This window comes from Bradysia coprophila (assembly GCF_014529535.1).
Source record: "Bradysia coprophila strain Holo2 chromosome IV unlocalized genomic scaffold, BU_Bcop_v1 contig_84, whole genome shotgun sequence".
Lineage (NCBI taxonomy): Eukaryota > Metazoa > Arthropoda > Insecta > Diptera > Sciaridae > Bradysia > Bradysia coprophila.
This window is the reverse complement of record NW_023503376.1, coordinates 6,490,671-6,508,164: the sequence shown is the minus strand read 5'-3', so window position 1 is coordinate 6,508,164 and position 17,494 is coordinate 6,490,671. Positions and strand designations below refer to the sequence as shown.

At 34.1% G+C, this 17,494-nt stretch overlaps 1 protein-coding gene across 2 annotated transcripts; it reads right to left on the bottom strand.

Moving 5' to 3' along the window:
• Nucleotides 1-2,557: 2,557 nt before the first annotated feature.
• Nucleotides 2,558-14,928, bottom strand: LOC119072985 (cofilin/actin-depolymerizing factor homolog). Of its 2 annotated transcripts, none has more exons than XM_037178306.1 (4): nucleotides 14,772-14,928; nucleotides 4,499-4,689; nucleotides 3,658-3,763; nucleotides 2,558-3,582 (listed from the first exon to the last, which is right to left on the bottom strand). In XM_037178306.1, exons 1-4 carry the CDS (start codon nucleotides 14,772-14,774, stop codon nucleotides 3,436-3,438), a joined length of 447 nt encoding a protein of 148 aa, XP_037034201.1. In that variant the 5' UTR covers nucleotides 14,775-14,928; the 3' UTR covers nucleotides 2,558-3,435. The 2 variants fall into 2 exon arrangements, with proteins under 2 accessions (XP_037034201.1, XP_037034202.1); XM_037178307.1 differs by lacking the exon at nucleotides 14,772-14,928 and adding an exon at nucleotides 5,655-6,125.
• Nucleotides 14,929-17,494: the final 2,566 nt, after the last annotated feature.

The window sequence follows — 17,494 nt, the reverse complement described above, 5'->3', positions numbered from 1 at the left end:
TTCAACAAACTCACGCGAAAACTCCACTTTTCAACCTCTCATTCACCTTTCAGCATGCAATAGGAAATGGTTATTCGTTTTCCAAGGGAAGAAAATAGTAAATGCAACAAAATTGTTCATTCGTGCATGGCGTGAATAGGTTTGTTCCAAATAACTTTAAACCCAAACTTTGACAACACAGACTGCAACGGTTTCGTCCACAGCTACATGACCTAGGTGATTTTACACACAAATGTTGATGAGGTTATGTATCTATGGATGAAATTTGACAGTATTTCGACAATTCGTATGACCTTGGAACAAACCTATCACCGTTTGTATCCAGGTGACAAACACATCAATCTGTTTCAACGTTTTTTCAAAACCGTAACGAATAGAAAAATAGTTATTTGTTAACCAAGGGGAGAAAATAGGAAATTCCACCAAAAGCGAAAGTTTCGCTCAAGGTGGAATTTCCTATTTATAAAGGTGTTTTTGGAAGAGGTAAACACAACGTTTTGCATGCTAGCGTTTTGCGAATATCCGCATTTTTGACCACTTTGAAGAAAAGAAAACAAATATCTTGGAAACGCTTCATAGTGGACAAAACAAAGATTTTCGCATCGCTCGCATGAAAAAATATGTTTCTCAAAAGTTTTTTTTAGAAGTCACTGCCACTATTTATTGCTAGTATTGTAAATATTTTCATCAGTGAGACGTGAATAACCTTATTTTCTACACTCAAATGCGGCGAAAAAATTGTGCTTTTTGACGCTCTCTGTGATGACAGTTCAGGTGAGAAAAATTTTATTTTCTCACCTCTCATTTCTCATATGATGAACAATTGAACAATGAATTGGATGAATAAGAGTCACTTCATACTAGCGATACGAGTTTTGTAAATTACTTTTTGTTGTCATTCTGAGAGGTGCTGAGAGGTATTAATTTTCTACCCTAAAATAGCGGGTGATCATTTTCTCACCTAAAATGGACAAAAAGTGGACAAAAATGGATTTTCGCAAAACGCAAGCATGAAAAACGTTGTGTTCACCTCGGTGTAGAAATCAGAAATTCCACCTTTTGCTCTTGGTGAAATATCCTATTTTCTCCTCTTGTTGCTTCGAATTTTCAATTTTTCCAGAAAAATGATTGGCATATCAGATTTTCCGTTTCTTCTCGGTTCATTTCATTTCGTACACAAAAAGTACGTTCTGTACACAAAACGTCCCTTTTGTACACACACAAAAAATATTTTGTACACAAAATTAAAGATTTTGTACACAAAATTGATTATTTTGTACACAAAAGGTCTGTTTTGTACACAAACAAAAATATTTTGTACACAAACATAACTGATTTTGTACACGGAAACCGTAACAACGTACACAGAAAACACTATTCGTACACAAAATCTTGTTAAGCTTCTAGCAATTTTTTGAATTAGCTTTACGCGATCTCAGCACATAAGTTATCAAGTGTGACAAAACAAAGAAGCTTTATCACAATGAGAGTTCTCAATTGGCTGTGTTTTTTGATTTTGAGAGATTTTTTTATTATAAACATAAATTGCATTGAGCAGCACTTTCATTCCTAGAAGTTAATAATTAACAGAACAACGGCACCAAAAAGAAGAGGTAATACAGTTAGAGAAAAGAACGTGTAATTTGTGTCTGTAGTCTTTCAAAAGTATATTTGCTTAATTCAATCTTTTGTCATTGGACTACATCTTGTTTCGTACACTGTCTTTACTGTAGGATGATGTATTTTCTTTGTGCGGGGGCTCCGCCCCCAAACCCCCGCGCCTGCGGCGAGCTTTTCTTTACGCCCTGCAGGCTGCCGTACGTTCATGGGGCTCTGCCCCAAACCCCGCTAGGGGCTCCGCCCCTTAGACCCCGCAAGGGGGGCTGTACCCCCCTTGACCCCCCCCCTGCGGGGGCTGCCGCCCCTCGACCCCGCTTTTTTTTTTTTTTTTAATATTCCACGGCCTGCGGCGCTGCTACATAAATAAATAATTTTTACCAATTACTTTCTCATCTCAAACAGCTCATTATTAAAACACGCTAACGTCGCTGAATCAATATATTCTTATATCTCTCAAAATCATCAAATTTATGTACAAAATGATATTTCTATGTGTACAAAATTATACTTCTTTGTGTACAACACGAACTTACTGTGTACAAAATGAACTTTTTGTGTCCAAATTGATCATTTTTGTGTACAAAATAAGCATTTTGGTGTACAAAATAATCATTTTTGTGTACAAAATCATGGTTTAATAATAAACAATAAACTTTTTGTGTACAAAATGTAAGTTTTGTGTACAAAACTGACTTTTTGTGTACAAAAAGAAATAAACCTTTCTTCTCGCCCTCTCCCTAATAATCTCCAGATTGACTTTAAATTTTGCTTGGACAAAACTATGAATTTTCAGATTGTGACATAATTAACTCTCGAAACCTCTACCGAGTGAATGGGAAAAAAATCCAGAACGTCGCAATTTTCATCTGATGCGACTGTGCTGTGGCTGTGTACCAATGAAATTCACAGGAATTGTAGAAGAAAACAAAAAGAAAAATTTGAATTATTTATGACTCATTTTGACTTGTTTTTATTTATTGTTACACCCCTCTTAGCGACAATTAGTTTACAATTAAATCATAAATTACAAATTTTTATTATAAAAAAAATTCTTATTGTGAAACATTCTTTTTTGTTTGTTTGTTTTGTTTTGTTTTTCATTCTTTTTATTTTTCCTTTTCGTTATGAAAATTTGACAATTTTTACGCTTTAAATTAGAATTAAATTTTATCTCTCAAAAATGTTTTGTGTCTTCTGTAGAGGTGCATGATGTATTGTTATGTTTATCGATTGTTTAAATAAAAAATGTTTTTCTCTTTTTCGGTTTCTTATTTTGTTCAATTTAAAAAGGAAAACATTTTCGATTTACAAAAAAAAGAAATATTCAAAAGGAAAGTGAAATTAAATTAGAACAAAAAAGAAATCTATTGTGTGCCAGTCACAAGAAAATGCATAAATTCCATTTATAAGAAAAGAAACACAAATGAAACTGTAAGAAATACCAAAATGAAATTCATCCATTTTAAATAATTTAAGATTTTAATTATAAAAAAAAGCTTCTGGGTTTGTTTGCAATTTCTTTCTGTTTTTAATATTTTGATGTTTAGAATATTTATCATGGTATTGAAAGGGATTATTTTTTATACTTCTTTTCGGACGCGCGAAACTATTTTTTTTCCTTCATTTTCATTTACTCGAAATTATCTCGGTTATAAATGTTGTTCCTCCTCTGTATGTGTGTGCGTTTGATATAAAAAAAATGTTTTTCGGGTCATCGTTTCCGTTCAAAAAAGAAAAGTATTTTTGTTTGTTTGTTTGAAAGAGGAAACTATATTAAAAAAAGAAAAAAATTAAACAAAAAAAGTGTTTAGAAACTTATTGGCGATCGGTGGCGCGTAATTTCTCTTCGACGGCTTCCCGGGAAGCTTCGGATAGATCGGTGGCTTGGATGTATTTCTGTACGCCCACCAATGATTTCTTCAATGCGTCGAATGAGCTAGAGTACAACATCTTCTTTTTAACCTGGCGAATGAGATAAAAGTGTTTTTTTATAAGTAACGGTTGATTGATTCACCAGTATAGCGAGAAAACGGTTACCTTAGCTGTGTCCGGACACCATGACATCAGGAAAAGCTTTTGTTTTTTGGAACTTTCAGAGGTACCTTGACATTGATGCATGTATTCAAAATCGAAGAGACCGTATCTGTAAAGGTAAAGGGTATTTTGGTTAACAAAGATTTATTCGAGTTCATGTCACTTTGAGATAAGAGTCGATATCAGGGTCAATCGATGATTGTGAATTCTAGAAATCGTCCAAAAATCCCTTTCGTACTTTCTCGAAATTTTTTTACTCTAAACATTCAACGTCTTATAACAGGAAGGTCACAGACCATCTCTGCAATTAATCGGAGATGGAATTTATGAATGATTCCTAGAGAATTGTGGAGAATCTAATCGTTTGAATGACTAAGTTGTGATGATGTGATGCAAATGATGACAAGTGTTGAAGCGCTCGATCGAATAGCTATCAGGTCCTCAATAGCAGTAAGACTGGAAAATTGACTAAGACAGGATGGACTCTTCTTAACAATATTTTGCCCCAAATAGAACAAAAATTTTACGAGACCAATCAATAAAAATGACCAAAAATATCCAACTTCGATGACACCACACTTTCATTGTCTTTATCAGTTTTTTTCTTTAAGGAAGCAAAGATTTTCTTTCCAAAATGGTCGTGGCACTGAACCCATTTAGAAACGGTTACTTCCTTTAAGGTGTCGCAAATTTTTTGACACAAAATCTTTTACTTCACTAGCTTTAACAATATGATTGATTTTCTGCATAAGTAAAGATTGACCAGAACTCATCGACTGTCTATGTCGTTGGTGTCGATAGCAACATGACAGAGCAATTTTTTTTTCTACAAAAATATACTAACCGGCATTCACCAGCACCACCTTTTTGGATGTCTTCCAAAAATGAATCGTATTCGGCATCGCGATTACCAACTACTTCCACATCGATTTGCTTCTCATCACGGATGTAGAAGATGACGTAGCGATGTTTTTTATCCTTTTTGATTTCTTCATAGGTTGTCTTACAAATATCTGATACGGTTACTCCAGACGCCTAGAAATGCAAAAGAGAAGTACGAATTAATTCAATGTCATTCATTACGGTGAGCATTAAAATACAACATAACACGAAATTGCTTGGACACCGAAATTACACGCTACAATAGCAGTGTGTATACTTGGATGGATTGTTTTCGGTAATCTGTTGAACTAGAGCCATATTTTTTGTGTGTGCTTGTCAGTCATTCATTTCGATCCGAATGTCTTGGCAAAATTTTCGTTTTTTTAGTGGAAAGTGAATATATGTTTGTCGGTAGAGTGTGAAGTGAAATTTGAGGCAAATTGGTAACAGGTGTGGTGAGAAAATTTAATGAACTCGGAGTGGAGAATTTAGCAGACGTTAGTGATAATTATCCCAAGTAGAATTGGAGCTCTACAATTTGTACAACATACAACGCGTTATTTATAAAGTTCGTCCTAGTTTGTTCTTGTTCATACTCTTTCCATTACTCTCATTTCGTATAATATGTCATGACATTGATGAAAGTGGCACTTGTAATGATCTTTGTCCTAGATTGCATGAAAATCAAAACTTTTACAGATATCAACAGTTTTACTTTCAAATCTATTACTTCATTTGTTTGAATATGATTTTTGCTGATGAAGACCGCAACAGAGTATCGTTTATTTCTGAAATCCCTAAGGATAACAGATGATAGCTTCACGGATCACATGAACAGCAATTAGTAAATTTGAATCATTATTGTCTGAACTGTTTCGCTAAGCACGATTGATTGCATTTGTTATCACAAAATTAAAATATTAACAAAACAAATTAGTCAACTGTTGTATAGGTAACGAAAAGTTTGATTATATTTACTGAAATAGCTTGGGTGATTCAGACCCAATCATTGTTTCGAACAATCGAGTAGTTTGATTTGTTGTTTATATTTCACAATCAATGAACAGAAGATTCAATTAAAACTGATACACCAACACCAGTCATTCAATTCAATTTACCATTTTTGCTTAATAAAATTGGTTATCCTTCAGAGAAAACGATGACTACAGAGTCAAGAGTTTATTAACCAGATTATTGTTTCAACTACAAAAAACCGCAAAACACCGCAATTGAAATATCAATTCCAAACCGAAATAAAATCGATCTCAATTCTGGATTCGCACTCTTTCACTTCCGAAAGTATAATAAAAACTGAAAACCGTTCAATTCAACAACACCGCGTTACACTACCTATATAACATTTGTTTACAAGACCGTATCAATAAGTTCGCATACAACCGAAGAAAAATCACCCATCAACTAAACGAGAGAGGAGGACTTAACATACAGTAACCTTTTTTTTAACCAAAACTAACTGCATTTAATACTTCAAAAATTAACAGACACCTCGCGTATCTCGTGTATGAGTATATAAAATGCGATATCAAAATTTAAAAGATAAAAAACCCGTACAAACGGTCATCCAATTCATACTATGTATGGAATGATTTTGTTTGGTGAATCGTATATTGTACGAGTGGTTGAATCATAATGTTTGCGTGTTTGTAACCGAATACAGAGTCACACAGTCGCGGAGAAAATGTACGTACAGAAATATACGTACACGAAAACGTATACACCAATAATGTCTCTCTACAAACGAAAAAAGAAAATGTAGTGTGTCTATGTCCATATATGGACTTATCGGGGTTTCCTCTGCAGATTCATGTTCGAATAAGAAATGCACAGTGACGGCGAAAGTGTGTACAGTGTTTTTAAGAATGGTCAGAAAATTGCTGGAAGCGACACACAACGATAACGACGGGGAATATTATGAACATTGCAGATCAAATTAATTCCATTCATGCCGGTGTGAGTGAAGGTTACCACCCGATTTCATCGAATATGTAATTTGTTGGTGGTGTCTAAAAAGTCATTATTGGGAAGAAGAAAAAAAAATGCCACACCCTTAGGCTCTGAGCTTTTTTTTTGTGAGTCTGTGGATAACGAATTCACGCCTCACGATTTTGTGTTCGTTTTCACAAGTAATTTATACTAAAAAATTATTGAAGACAAACGCTGCAGACATATACTCTGATGGCTTAATTTATCAAGGAAAAAAAAAACAGAAACAAATCAAAACAATGTAAGTACTGACTGAGGGGTGACTGTAGCAACTTATGTCTTTCATTAAGTAACAGTCAATGCGTCTACCAGTCGTAAGGTATATCGTGAGAAATGTGTATAAAAGATTCTCTATAAATCATTGCACGAACACTTTGTGTTGTTTGTGTCGGGTTTAATGAACTCTGATGTTAACCTTTCAAAAACGGCTAGTCATCATCTGTTAACTACAACATAATGGTTTAATATAATCGTAAAATGAATGTCAAAACAAATGAAGTAACAGATTTTGTATCAAACATCAGTTAATGCTTTGAACAGCAGAAGTAATAGATTTAGTGATTATATCGCGATAAGCTTGCCGTTTCTGATAGGATAATGATGGTTAGAAACTAAGAAGAAATGTAAAACAGTGTTTTACCATATTTTAGTACATTCTGTCATAAAATTACTGCTGTCACTGCGCTTATTTTCATGTGAATCAACTTCATATGGCGACATTTGTTCTGTAATGACAAATGTGAAGTTGGTTCACATGAAAATAAGCTCTGCAGAGAATGAAGTACTACGAAAAAAAATGTGGCGCCTCTACAGGCCAACCCACTTGCCCATAGGATAAACAACAGATTTTTATATCTAGATTAAAGGGAAACGGACGGAATATATCACAGGGAAAACCTTCTCTAAAATGTAACGAAATATCGGACAAAAGTCCGGTTTGTTATTCATCTTCACTAAATGGTGATTGTGCACCATTTCCACAACGAAGAATGAATAACGAAAAAAAACCACTTGGTTTAACGATTGCACAAAAACGTAAAATTCTTTATAAGGAACTGACATTGACGTAAATGGTAAATTTGATTTCAATGTGGTTTTCGATGCACAAATTTGTGAGGCAATTATTTTTGCTCTTTGTATGTAACAGAGTCGAAATTATGGTTCTTGAGTTAACATATAAAATATTGCACGAATCACTTCCAATTGCATCGGAGCTTTAATACGGTCAGTAATTGTAGGCTTTGGTGAATGACAACAGTTTAGCCTAGAATTACTTTGAAATTTTACAGCATTTGGACATTCAATTTTCAAGCGCACGGCGAGATCTATAAATGGGTATCGCAACATTACCCAGATTTGATTTTTTGTTGTTGTGTACGTCACATTATTCGTTACGGTGCGGTGTAATTAATTATTTTGCTTAACTGAAGTGTATAAGTCCCACCCACCGCATTAATTTTGGCAGACTTTTAATGACCTTCGATATTTTTCGTTTAGACCAACTTCCTCATCTAACTTCCTTACAATAAATAAAAAATTGTTCAACGAACAAAGTGCTATGAATGGGACGTTCAACATACCTCCAACTAACTCATGCAATGCAGTCTGTATTTTTATTGCTCTCTTCCACAATACATTTTAAGTGAATCATCGAGCAGCGAAATAAAAACAGAATTAGAAAGAAAAACCTAACCATCCATTTCCAGACAATCATTAGTAGAGGTGACTAAGAATTTTATTTATTCGATTTATAATCTGTCGAAAAATTACGGAACGATAACCCTCAAACGATTAATTTTTTTTGAACGTAAAATAAACTGAATTCGTTTCTCTGTTAATGACGATAACAATAAGCGACAATGACCTTGCTCAGTGTATACTGTTTGTTTTCATGATTCTGCGGAAAATAAAACTCCCGAACACAAAACAAAATAATTTCACGGTTTTCATGACTGCAATGTTGACTAACAATTTTTTACCCCTTGCCGAGTATGAGACACGGTTTCATTCTATTTTCGTATAATGTTCGTAAAACTACCAATTATGTTTCATCGAATTTCGTTAGAACCATGTATGTCTGGCTGTTACGAGAGATATGAGTCAATGTAAGTGTAAACAAAACGAACATGCATTCCGTTTCTGTATATACCTTTTATCTTTGAAGAAGCTAATATCTGATTTTCCGATATTTCTCACTCTGGTATGGTATCTGATCATGAAAAACGCGTTGAACACAAATAATGTCTTTATCAACGTTTTTCGTTAAACTACTTTCAAATGTGACTTCATCGTCATTATCTAACCTAACGAGCTTACAAGATCGGTTAATTGTCTTCTGTTGCCTTTTTTGGTAATTAAATTCAGAAACTCAATTTTTAGGTTTTTTTCTACAATTTAATTAAAATAAAGTTTTCTACGCTTCGGGTATTAGTCAGTGGTTCTTTTATGTAAAAGACGGTGTGATAAGGGAATTGAAACATCGTAATTGATATCGATAAGCCGCATTGTTTCCATGTACGATAACATTACCCACTTGATTTGCTTGATTGTTTCAAACTGTGAAAGGTAGTATTGGTAGCATTGTGTTACACAAAGTGGAATAATTAAAATAAACAGAACGTTGGAGTGACTTTCCATTTTCTTTTATTAAATTTAGATTATCGAAACCTTACAAGGATTATTTTCACTTGCAAAGCTTTTACGATAAGATAGTAGAACTGAAATTGACCAAAGAAGGTATAACATCGTTGTCAGTTGTTCGTGTATCGGATGGACCGGATGATAAAAAACTGTGGAATCAATCCATTATTCTCTGCATTATACGGCGAAAATGAATGAAAATTTGAGTAGATCGAAACAGTTGTACGGTTACATATGGTGTGAAACGCTACAATTATAATTGTAAAGTTTGATGTGACTTATGAACGATGATTCATTGAATCAATCGCTTAAGTGGTTTGAATTTCAAATGCCGACATCCATTAAGCTAATGGTTTTTATGTATTTGATTATCGAGTGTTTTGGAAAATTGCTCTAGCGATTGCTTATTTTGAAGATGTTACACTGTTTATTAAGTTGAACGGATTTCTGTGTTTAAGCCAAAAGATTAAACTTAGATTAAGCATCTCCGACTTAAATTAGCTGATGTCTGAACATTCGCACACCATAACAAAATGTTTCAGATCGTGTAAGTTATACTCAGGTGAAAAAGAAATCTATTTTAGCTCCATTGACGTTGTTGTCACTTAATTTTCCTGCCTCAACACATTTATACCATTTAGTCGTTTGCGCAAAAAAAAAAGTTAATTCAATTCAGCGTTTTAGCGCAAATAAACAGATGCGAAAGAGAGACGAAAAAAAATTCAAATTAATTTTTGATTTAATGTTACAAAGCATTTCGGTATACCATAGAATAGTATGTTGGCAATAAGGTGTTTCAATGATGTTTCTCTCACAACCTGAAATTTATTCAAAACGTATGGATCATTACGATTTCAAACGAAATGGAAGTGATTCATATTTTACGAGAAAATGATTTCGAATTTTGAATAAAATTGTGAATTATTGATGAGAAATATTTGTTCACGTCTATGATGCTGTTCATTTTTCGTCTGGAAGCGAACACAAACTCTGAGACAGGTTTGCGTGACAGACAAGAATATTTCTGGGAAATTGGTGGAATGAAATGGAAACTGACTTTGATTGGAAACATAAAAATGGTTTTCAGTATAGGATATCTAAAATTGACGCCACCTTTAAGTGTGAGGCGGCCTGGACCTGAAAGTGTAGATTATTTACAGCAAAATGTTTGTTAACATGTGAAGTAGAAGATTATGTATCAACCGATATGCTATACTTATACACGACATAAGAGAAACAATTGCACCACGAGAAGCTTGCATTTTCTAAAATTTTAGTAAGCCCTTTCGGCATCAGTCGTACATCCCTTAAAGAATCAAGAACTCTTTCAATCAGAATGCCATTGAAATTGCATGGCCGTTGCTGACTGATGATAGGGCGACACTATTTTATGTTGATTTATTTTGTGAAGATAAATCTCAATATAAGAGTTCGAAACGAATTCTTGCTGCAATATTCATTCAACACATTTTCGATGTGCATATTCGAGGCGAAGCTCCATTTAATTAATGATTGTAAGAAAAATGAAAATTTAATATTTTTCCTGAGCACTAAGAACGGACACACATCCACCGGAGATCTCTATACAAGCAACTATATCGTTTAATGTAGTGAAATAACATTTTCAATCGACTGTGACTATTGAACACACGATGGATAGTGAACAGCATCGTGTGTGTTTGAATCGAATAACTTTTTGAGCTCTAAGCATAAAGTGTGTGCAACCTACCTACCAAGAAAACCCCAATGAGAAACACACATGAACGCCATGCTATAAATAAACTTTACACATTTGTGACTTTAACTGAATAGAGAATAGCCCACACGAAAAATCGTAGAATTCTTTTTTTCTTGCTTCGTTAAAACACTTTGCGCACACAGAGAGTCGGATTTTATTTTCGACTCAAATTCATTTAAGAATAAATTTATGAATTTTTATGTTTCAATTATTTTCGACCGGCAATTTCCATTCAAATTTATTTATTTTAATTGTTGAAGCAACAAATGAATAAAAAGAAAGAAGGTTTATCGTTTCAAAGTTTCGCATTTTGCCGGTGTGTACCGACATTCGATGCGTTTCAATTTTTAATTAATTGGATTTGATTTAGCCGAAAACTAATTATTCGGACAAGAAAAAATCGAAATTTCATTTCGTTTATATTCACATTGGAGAAAATAAAATTGAAAATTAATTTCGACTTGAGCGTACGTAACGGCTTAATACCAACATTTATTTTTAGTCGATCTCCGTAATTAGAATATAGAAAATAGTATAATGAACTACTAAAAAAACTGATGTAGACATGTGCTGTGATAAAAATAACGTGTTTTTCTATTCCATTTAAATTGGTTGGGTAGCATTGTCGAACAAAAAATGAGGTGAATGAGGTTACAATAAGACTTTATTCGTTGTGCCTCCATTTCGTTGTTTTAGTTATTAAAACTGAAAATAACACATTTGGGGACAGTTTACAATTTACTGCATTTCGTTACTGTAAACAAACCGTATTTTACTCTCAGCTGAACTTCAAATTAATTATTGTAATTAAACGAAAATGTTGTTGCTCTCCTAAAACTGGCTCTGGGGTTTGTCGAATAAAGTTCTTCTGCCTCTAGCCGACTACGAGTTGCCACATTTTATAATGGGCATTGAGATGGTCGCGTTCCCATGCTGAATGTAAAATCTCAGGATACAGTGTTTAAGGAGAGCGAAAACCAGTTAAATTTAATTGTTCTTGGGGTCAGCTGTCAAATATTCATTAATGAAAAAAGAAATTGAGAGTTGAGCCCAGTTTAAATTTGTATGTGATTCCTCTCATTTTGACGTGTGACCAGTTTAAATAAAGTGGTCAAAAATCGCTCTCCTTAAACACTGTATTGATTAGAGCGAGACGAACTTATTTAATACAAGCGCGATACATTGGACGACTGGGAATTTATACAGTGTTCAAAGAGCGTAAAAACAGGGGAAAAAACCAGTTAAATTAACTGATCTCGATGGGTGATATGTCAAAATGAGAACTCTCTTTGAACACTGTATACATTTTTCTGTGTCAGCCGGTCATCTGTTACTGTTACCGACGACGACAAAATTGGACTATGAGATCTGTATAGTAAGTCTTATTTGGAATGCATGACCAAGCAAATGAAGTAAAAGACCTTTACCAAAAGAAGAGAGAGATAGAGCGAGAGAGAGATAGAGAGAGAGAGAGAGAAAGAGAGAGAGAGAAAGAGAGAGAGAGAGAAAGAGAGAGAGATAGAGAGATAGAGAGAGAGAGAGAGAGAGAGAGAGAGAGAGAGAGAGAGAAAGAGAGAGCTTAAATCGTTAAAAGGCATACCCCTAATCGTTTTCAGAAGATTACACAAAAAATGTCTCATGAAAGGCCCCACCACATGTTCGAAAAGGTCAAAAAAATCTTAGAAATTTTTCCGATAAAGGCACATTCCTCTCCACATTTCTCTTCGCTGTGTAATTTTTGTCAAGAAAACTAATTGTTATTTTATGTTCGTCTTCAATACACCATTCATCCGCACGTCACACAACACACGATACGTAACACAGACGAATGTTAATTCATTGTCCATTCATTGAAGTTGCAAAAAAAAACCGTTCCGTTTTCATATACGAGATATTTATGTCGTGAATTTTTAATGCTGTTATAGGTAACGTGTATCGATGATTGCAAAAATCATTTTGGATCACCATAAAAGCCGGCTGAAAGTAATTCCTTTTTGTTCGCAGCGCATAGACTGATAAAAGTCATTAAGTGGGTACAGAACTGTCAGACATATTGGACATATATTTTATAATTGAGATTTGTTGTGCAATTACGCGGGACCGGTACAAGTAAACAATTTGTCATAATGTCGTTACAATGAGATTTCTTTCCGTAGAAGACGTTGAAGACGACAGGAGACTTTTAAATCGTTGTGGAAATTAAAGCACCTCTTTGTGATGTCGTTGACATTAATGGTTAAGACTTAATACGTAAAAGTACATATATAGCAACAACAGTCAGTTCATTGGACGTTCTAATTTGTGTAAAATCAAATTATTCCAATTAGGGCGGTAAGTGATGAAGGATTACCTATTGTAGTTAAGCTACAACCTTAACTTACAACAAAAAACGGTATCAGTCTGATATCATGATAACTCGTAGAATGTCAACGTAGCCATCTACTACTACTGTATGACTTATTCAATCATCTGTTATTAACATCAATGACACAGATAATGTCTTGTTAACGCGATCTTCTTATGGGAATTCTTTTGTTAAAACGAACGAAGTAATAGATTCAATATCAAGCATTAAGCGACACTTTCAACAAAAGGGGTAACAGTTTTAACGATTCTATGGCAAAAGGCTTGCCTTTTTTTAGGAAAGGTTATTGTAGTGAAAATGGTAAAGCAAGAAAAAGAATCTAACAAGACCACGAAATTTACGTAACATCAAACTTGAAATTGTATTGGTGAAGCGTCCAATAACGTTAGTTAAATGAAGTCAGTCTTTTTGGTCGGTGAGTTGAATACTCAAGATTTTAAGGTCAATGTTGGAGAATCACGATTGTCTCGGACTGTGTAAATCATGCAGATAGCCAAGTGAAATTCGAAATTGAAGTGTTCATTTCGTAGAAAATGCACCGTATTGACTACAGACTAATATCATAACTGAATAAATCGATCGATGACATAATAGGAACTGACAAACTTTATTTTTTGTTAGCCTTTCCTTTCTGAACTTGAACATAACCAACCTAATCTAATCAGTGAGTAATTCTTATCTCCGACAACCCATGGAAAGTTAACGGCAATAAGGCCACTTCCTACTAAAAAAAATTTCAATCGACATTTTATCGAACGAAACGTTACAAAACACCGGTCACAGTCAATCATTGCAAATATGAAGACATAAAAAAATCGAAAATGTTGTGCATGAGATACCCCACTTAATACCGACGCCTATGCAAAATGAGTAATATAAAACAGCCGCCAGCAAAGGTTGACGAATTGGAACATTGTATGAGTAAGTGAGTGGAGTGAAAAACGACGTCTGCGCACTGATTTTAACTATTTTTAATTACTCGAATGGGCGTTAAGGAATATATTTTAACCAAATTTTTTTTGTATGGTTCCTTCCGTCGGCTTTTCGGCGTATCGAAAATAATTTCTACATCTTGTCCAATTCAAATTTGGATAGAAAAAGAATATGAACGACATGCACAAACCGTACATATGTAGCTGTAAATTGTGCAATTTTTCATTGAGTAAATTTTTTGAGTACAAAAAATGCCGATCAGACATAAAAGAGCAATCTCGGTGCGGATTGGGCGTATTATTAACGGAGAAAATATTTTTTACAGATTTAAATTCACATTCAAATGGCAATTTCCATTTTATTCAAAGTATATTCGGCATGTCTGAGCCAGCTTGTGAAAGTACAATTCATTCGCTTTTCATCTGAATTTTTTTTTAAATGGCCGCGACATTTTTTTTTATTAAGCAAAGCCGGCATGCGGTATCTCAAATAATTCACACAATTCACCATCAAATCATACATTATTAGGTGGAACACATTTGTTAATTGACATACCATTTTTCTGTTTCGGTTTTTCTATCCAAAATATCACAAAATTCAATAAAAATTCTGAATTAAGAAAAATTTGTGTATGAACGTATGAACACGGAACCCGACACAGACAGACTGGAAGAATAGTAAGCTCCACCACAGCGCACACAAATGTTTGTGCAGCGAAATTGTTTGATTGTGTGAGTGGTTGCTGCGAATATGTATGAGTGTGTTTCGTAGACGGAGGGGGCAAAATGTAAGGAAATCGAACGGTGAACTGAAATTTTTTGGAGGGAATTTTTAATTTTATATTTTATTAGTCACGTAAAAATGACAGTGGCTTACGAGAGAATCAAGACATAATTTGCTATTCGGCACAAGAGCAAGGTAGGGTGTGTCAGAAACATCTTAACTTTGGATGATTGTTTATAAGCATTAGAAAAACTAGATAAATTTAACTTGTCTGGTAAGCTGTCAAAAATAGATCAGTGTCAAATAACGGTTCCTTCTCTCAAAATAGTGTCAAATGAGTTGTCAATTTCACAAACCTAACCTCAAACAATGACAGCTTCATACAGTGTTTAAGGAGAGCGAAAACCAGTTAAATTTAATTGGTCTCGGGGTCAGCTGTCAAATATCTTAGAGTAATTATACCTAGAGAGGTATTTCGTACGATAAAATGTGGTCCCGACATCAGTTTGTATAAGATTCACATTTCGTACAATTTTACGTAGAGCTTTTCACTAACACATGTAGGCGTTGAAAATTTTGATAGTTGTCACTTTTGTATTTTCCAAATCGCGTACCATTATTTTGGAATTTTGTTTAAAATCATTCGCAATAATAATAATTATTAATTAAATATGGTGCAAATGTGATTCATTACAGGATGCCAAAGTAAAGACGTCAAGGGCAATGCCTGTTCATTTTTTCGGTAATTTTAAGTGCTAAATAGAAAATTTCTTGAGTTGCATCTGTTTGTTGATTTGTTATTTTCCTTCAAATGAGACTTAAGCCCGATATAGGCTTGAGAAATTTTTCCAATTAACTGAACAAACAATTGCACAACTAATTTGCTGCATAAAACAGCACGGTTCAATTTCTATTTTTTTCGTTGTGTTTGTTGATATCAGTTCATATCATGGTATGAAAAAGGTTCTCAATTTTTTTTAAAAGAATCCTTCTAGTAGGCACATTCAAATTTTTTGCGCTAATTTGCCCACCAATTTAGTAGGGAAAAACTCACACTATCAAACATTACGTATTTCATGTCGGGACCACAAATTTTACGTAATTCTGTTCGTCATTTCCTCTCTAGGTATAATTACTCTAAGTCAAATATTCATCAATGAAAAAAGAAATTGAGAGTTGAGCCCAGTTTCAATTTGTATGTGATTTCTCTCATTTTGACGTGTGACCCCGAAACCAGTTTCAACAAAGTGGTGAAAAATCGCTCTCCTTTAACACTGTATATAAATTTGTGTTACATTGTGGTTAGCTTTGTGAAAATGACAGCTCATTTGACATCTCAAACGACACTGACAATGATTTATAAGGGTAGGAAAAAAAACGAGAAAAACTCGAGAGTTGTATTATTCAGTGGGCTTACTGTCACAAACTTTCAACTATACCGTCTTTTCCAAATCTCTTATTTCTCCAACTTCTCTCATTTCTCCATAACGAATATATATAAAGAAATGAGAGAAGTAAGAGAAATAAAAAATTTATAAAAAGACGGTAACATTTGAATGTTTGAGACAGTAGTTTAAATTTTATGTAATTTCTGTTTGATGTGTGACCCCGACTTGACTTGACCATAACAAATTGGTGCCTGTGCATATACCCGTAGAGCGTGGAATTTCTTCTACAGTTAAAGTTAACTGATCAAACTGATTAACTTATTAAACACTCGACATGTCCATTGCATCATTTTCTTAATGTAAACATTTTCTGAGACTCGTGAATTTTTGTAGAGTTTTAATTGAATTGAGCAGAACAGAGATTCACGTTCTGAAGAGTTGTAACTCATGTCCCTGACTTATTGCATTTTCGAGGTTCTGAAAGGACAAATTACAACACATCACGAAAGCGGTCCTACTTCATCACCGAGAGTAAAGAGATTGTTTCGTGTAAACAAAAAATTGAATGGAAAATATCAACTAAACCGTCTCCAATTTTCGGCTCCAATCACCTTGGTGAGTGTGAAAATCATTGAAAGGTGAGTTTGTTTATATGAAATTGCCATTTTCTCCACTCCACACAAATTTTGACATTAGACCATAACTATACAGTGTTAAAAGAGCGTTAAAGAGAGAAAAATGACCAGTTGCTTAACTGATTTCGATGGGTGATACGTCAAAAAATGTATGTAAAAGTCCAGTTAACGAGGAACAAACCAGTTAATTTAACTGAGCTCGATGGGTGAATACTCTTTTTGACATTCTCTTTTAACACTATATAGCGTATTATAATGACAGAGAATGAAATATTTTGACAAGAACCCCAAGGCAAGTTATAATAAACTGGTCGTTGGTCTTCTCACTGACAACAACATGTTGAAAGATAAGCAAATACTTTGACAAGTACCCCAAGACATGTTATAATTAACTGGTCTTCGGTTTTCTGACTCTGATCATAACACTCTAGAGTATACTTTCATTGAGGCCAAGCATCAGAGAAAATTTTGAAGTGTATTGCTAGTGACCATGTAATTTGAAATGAAAAATTGACACTCAAAATGATTATGA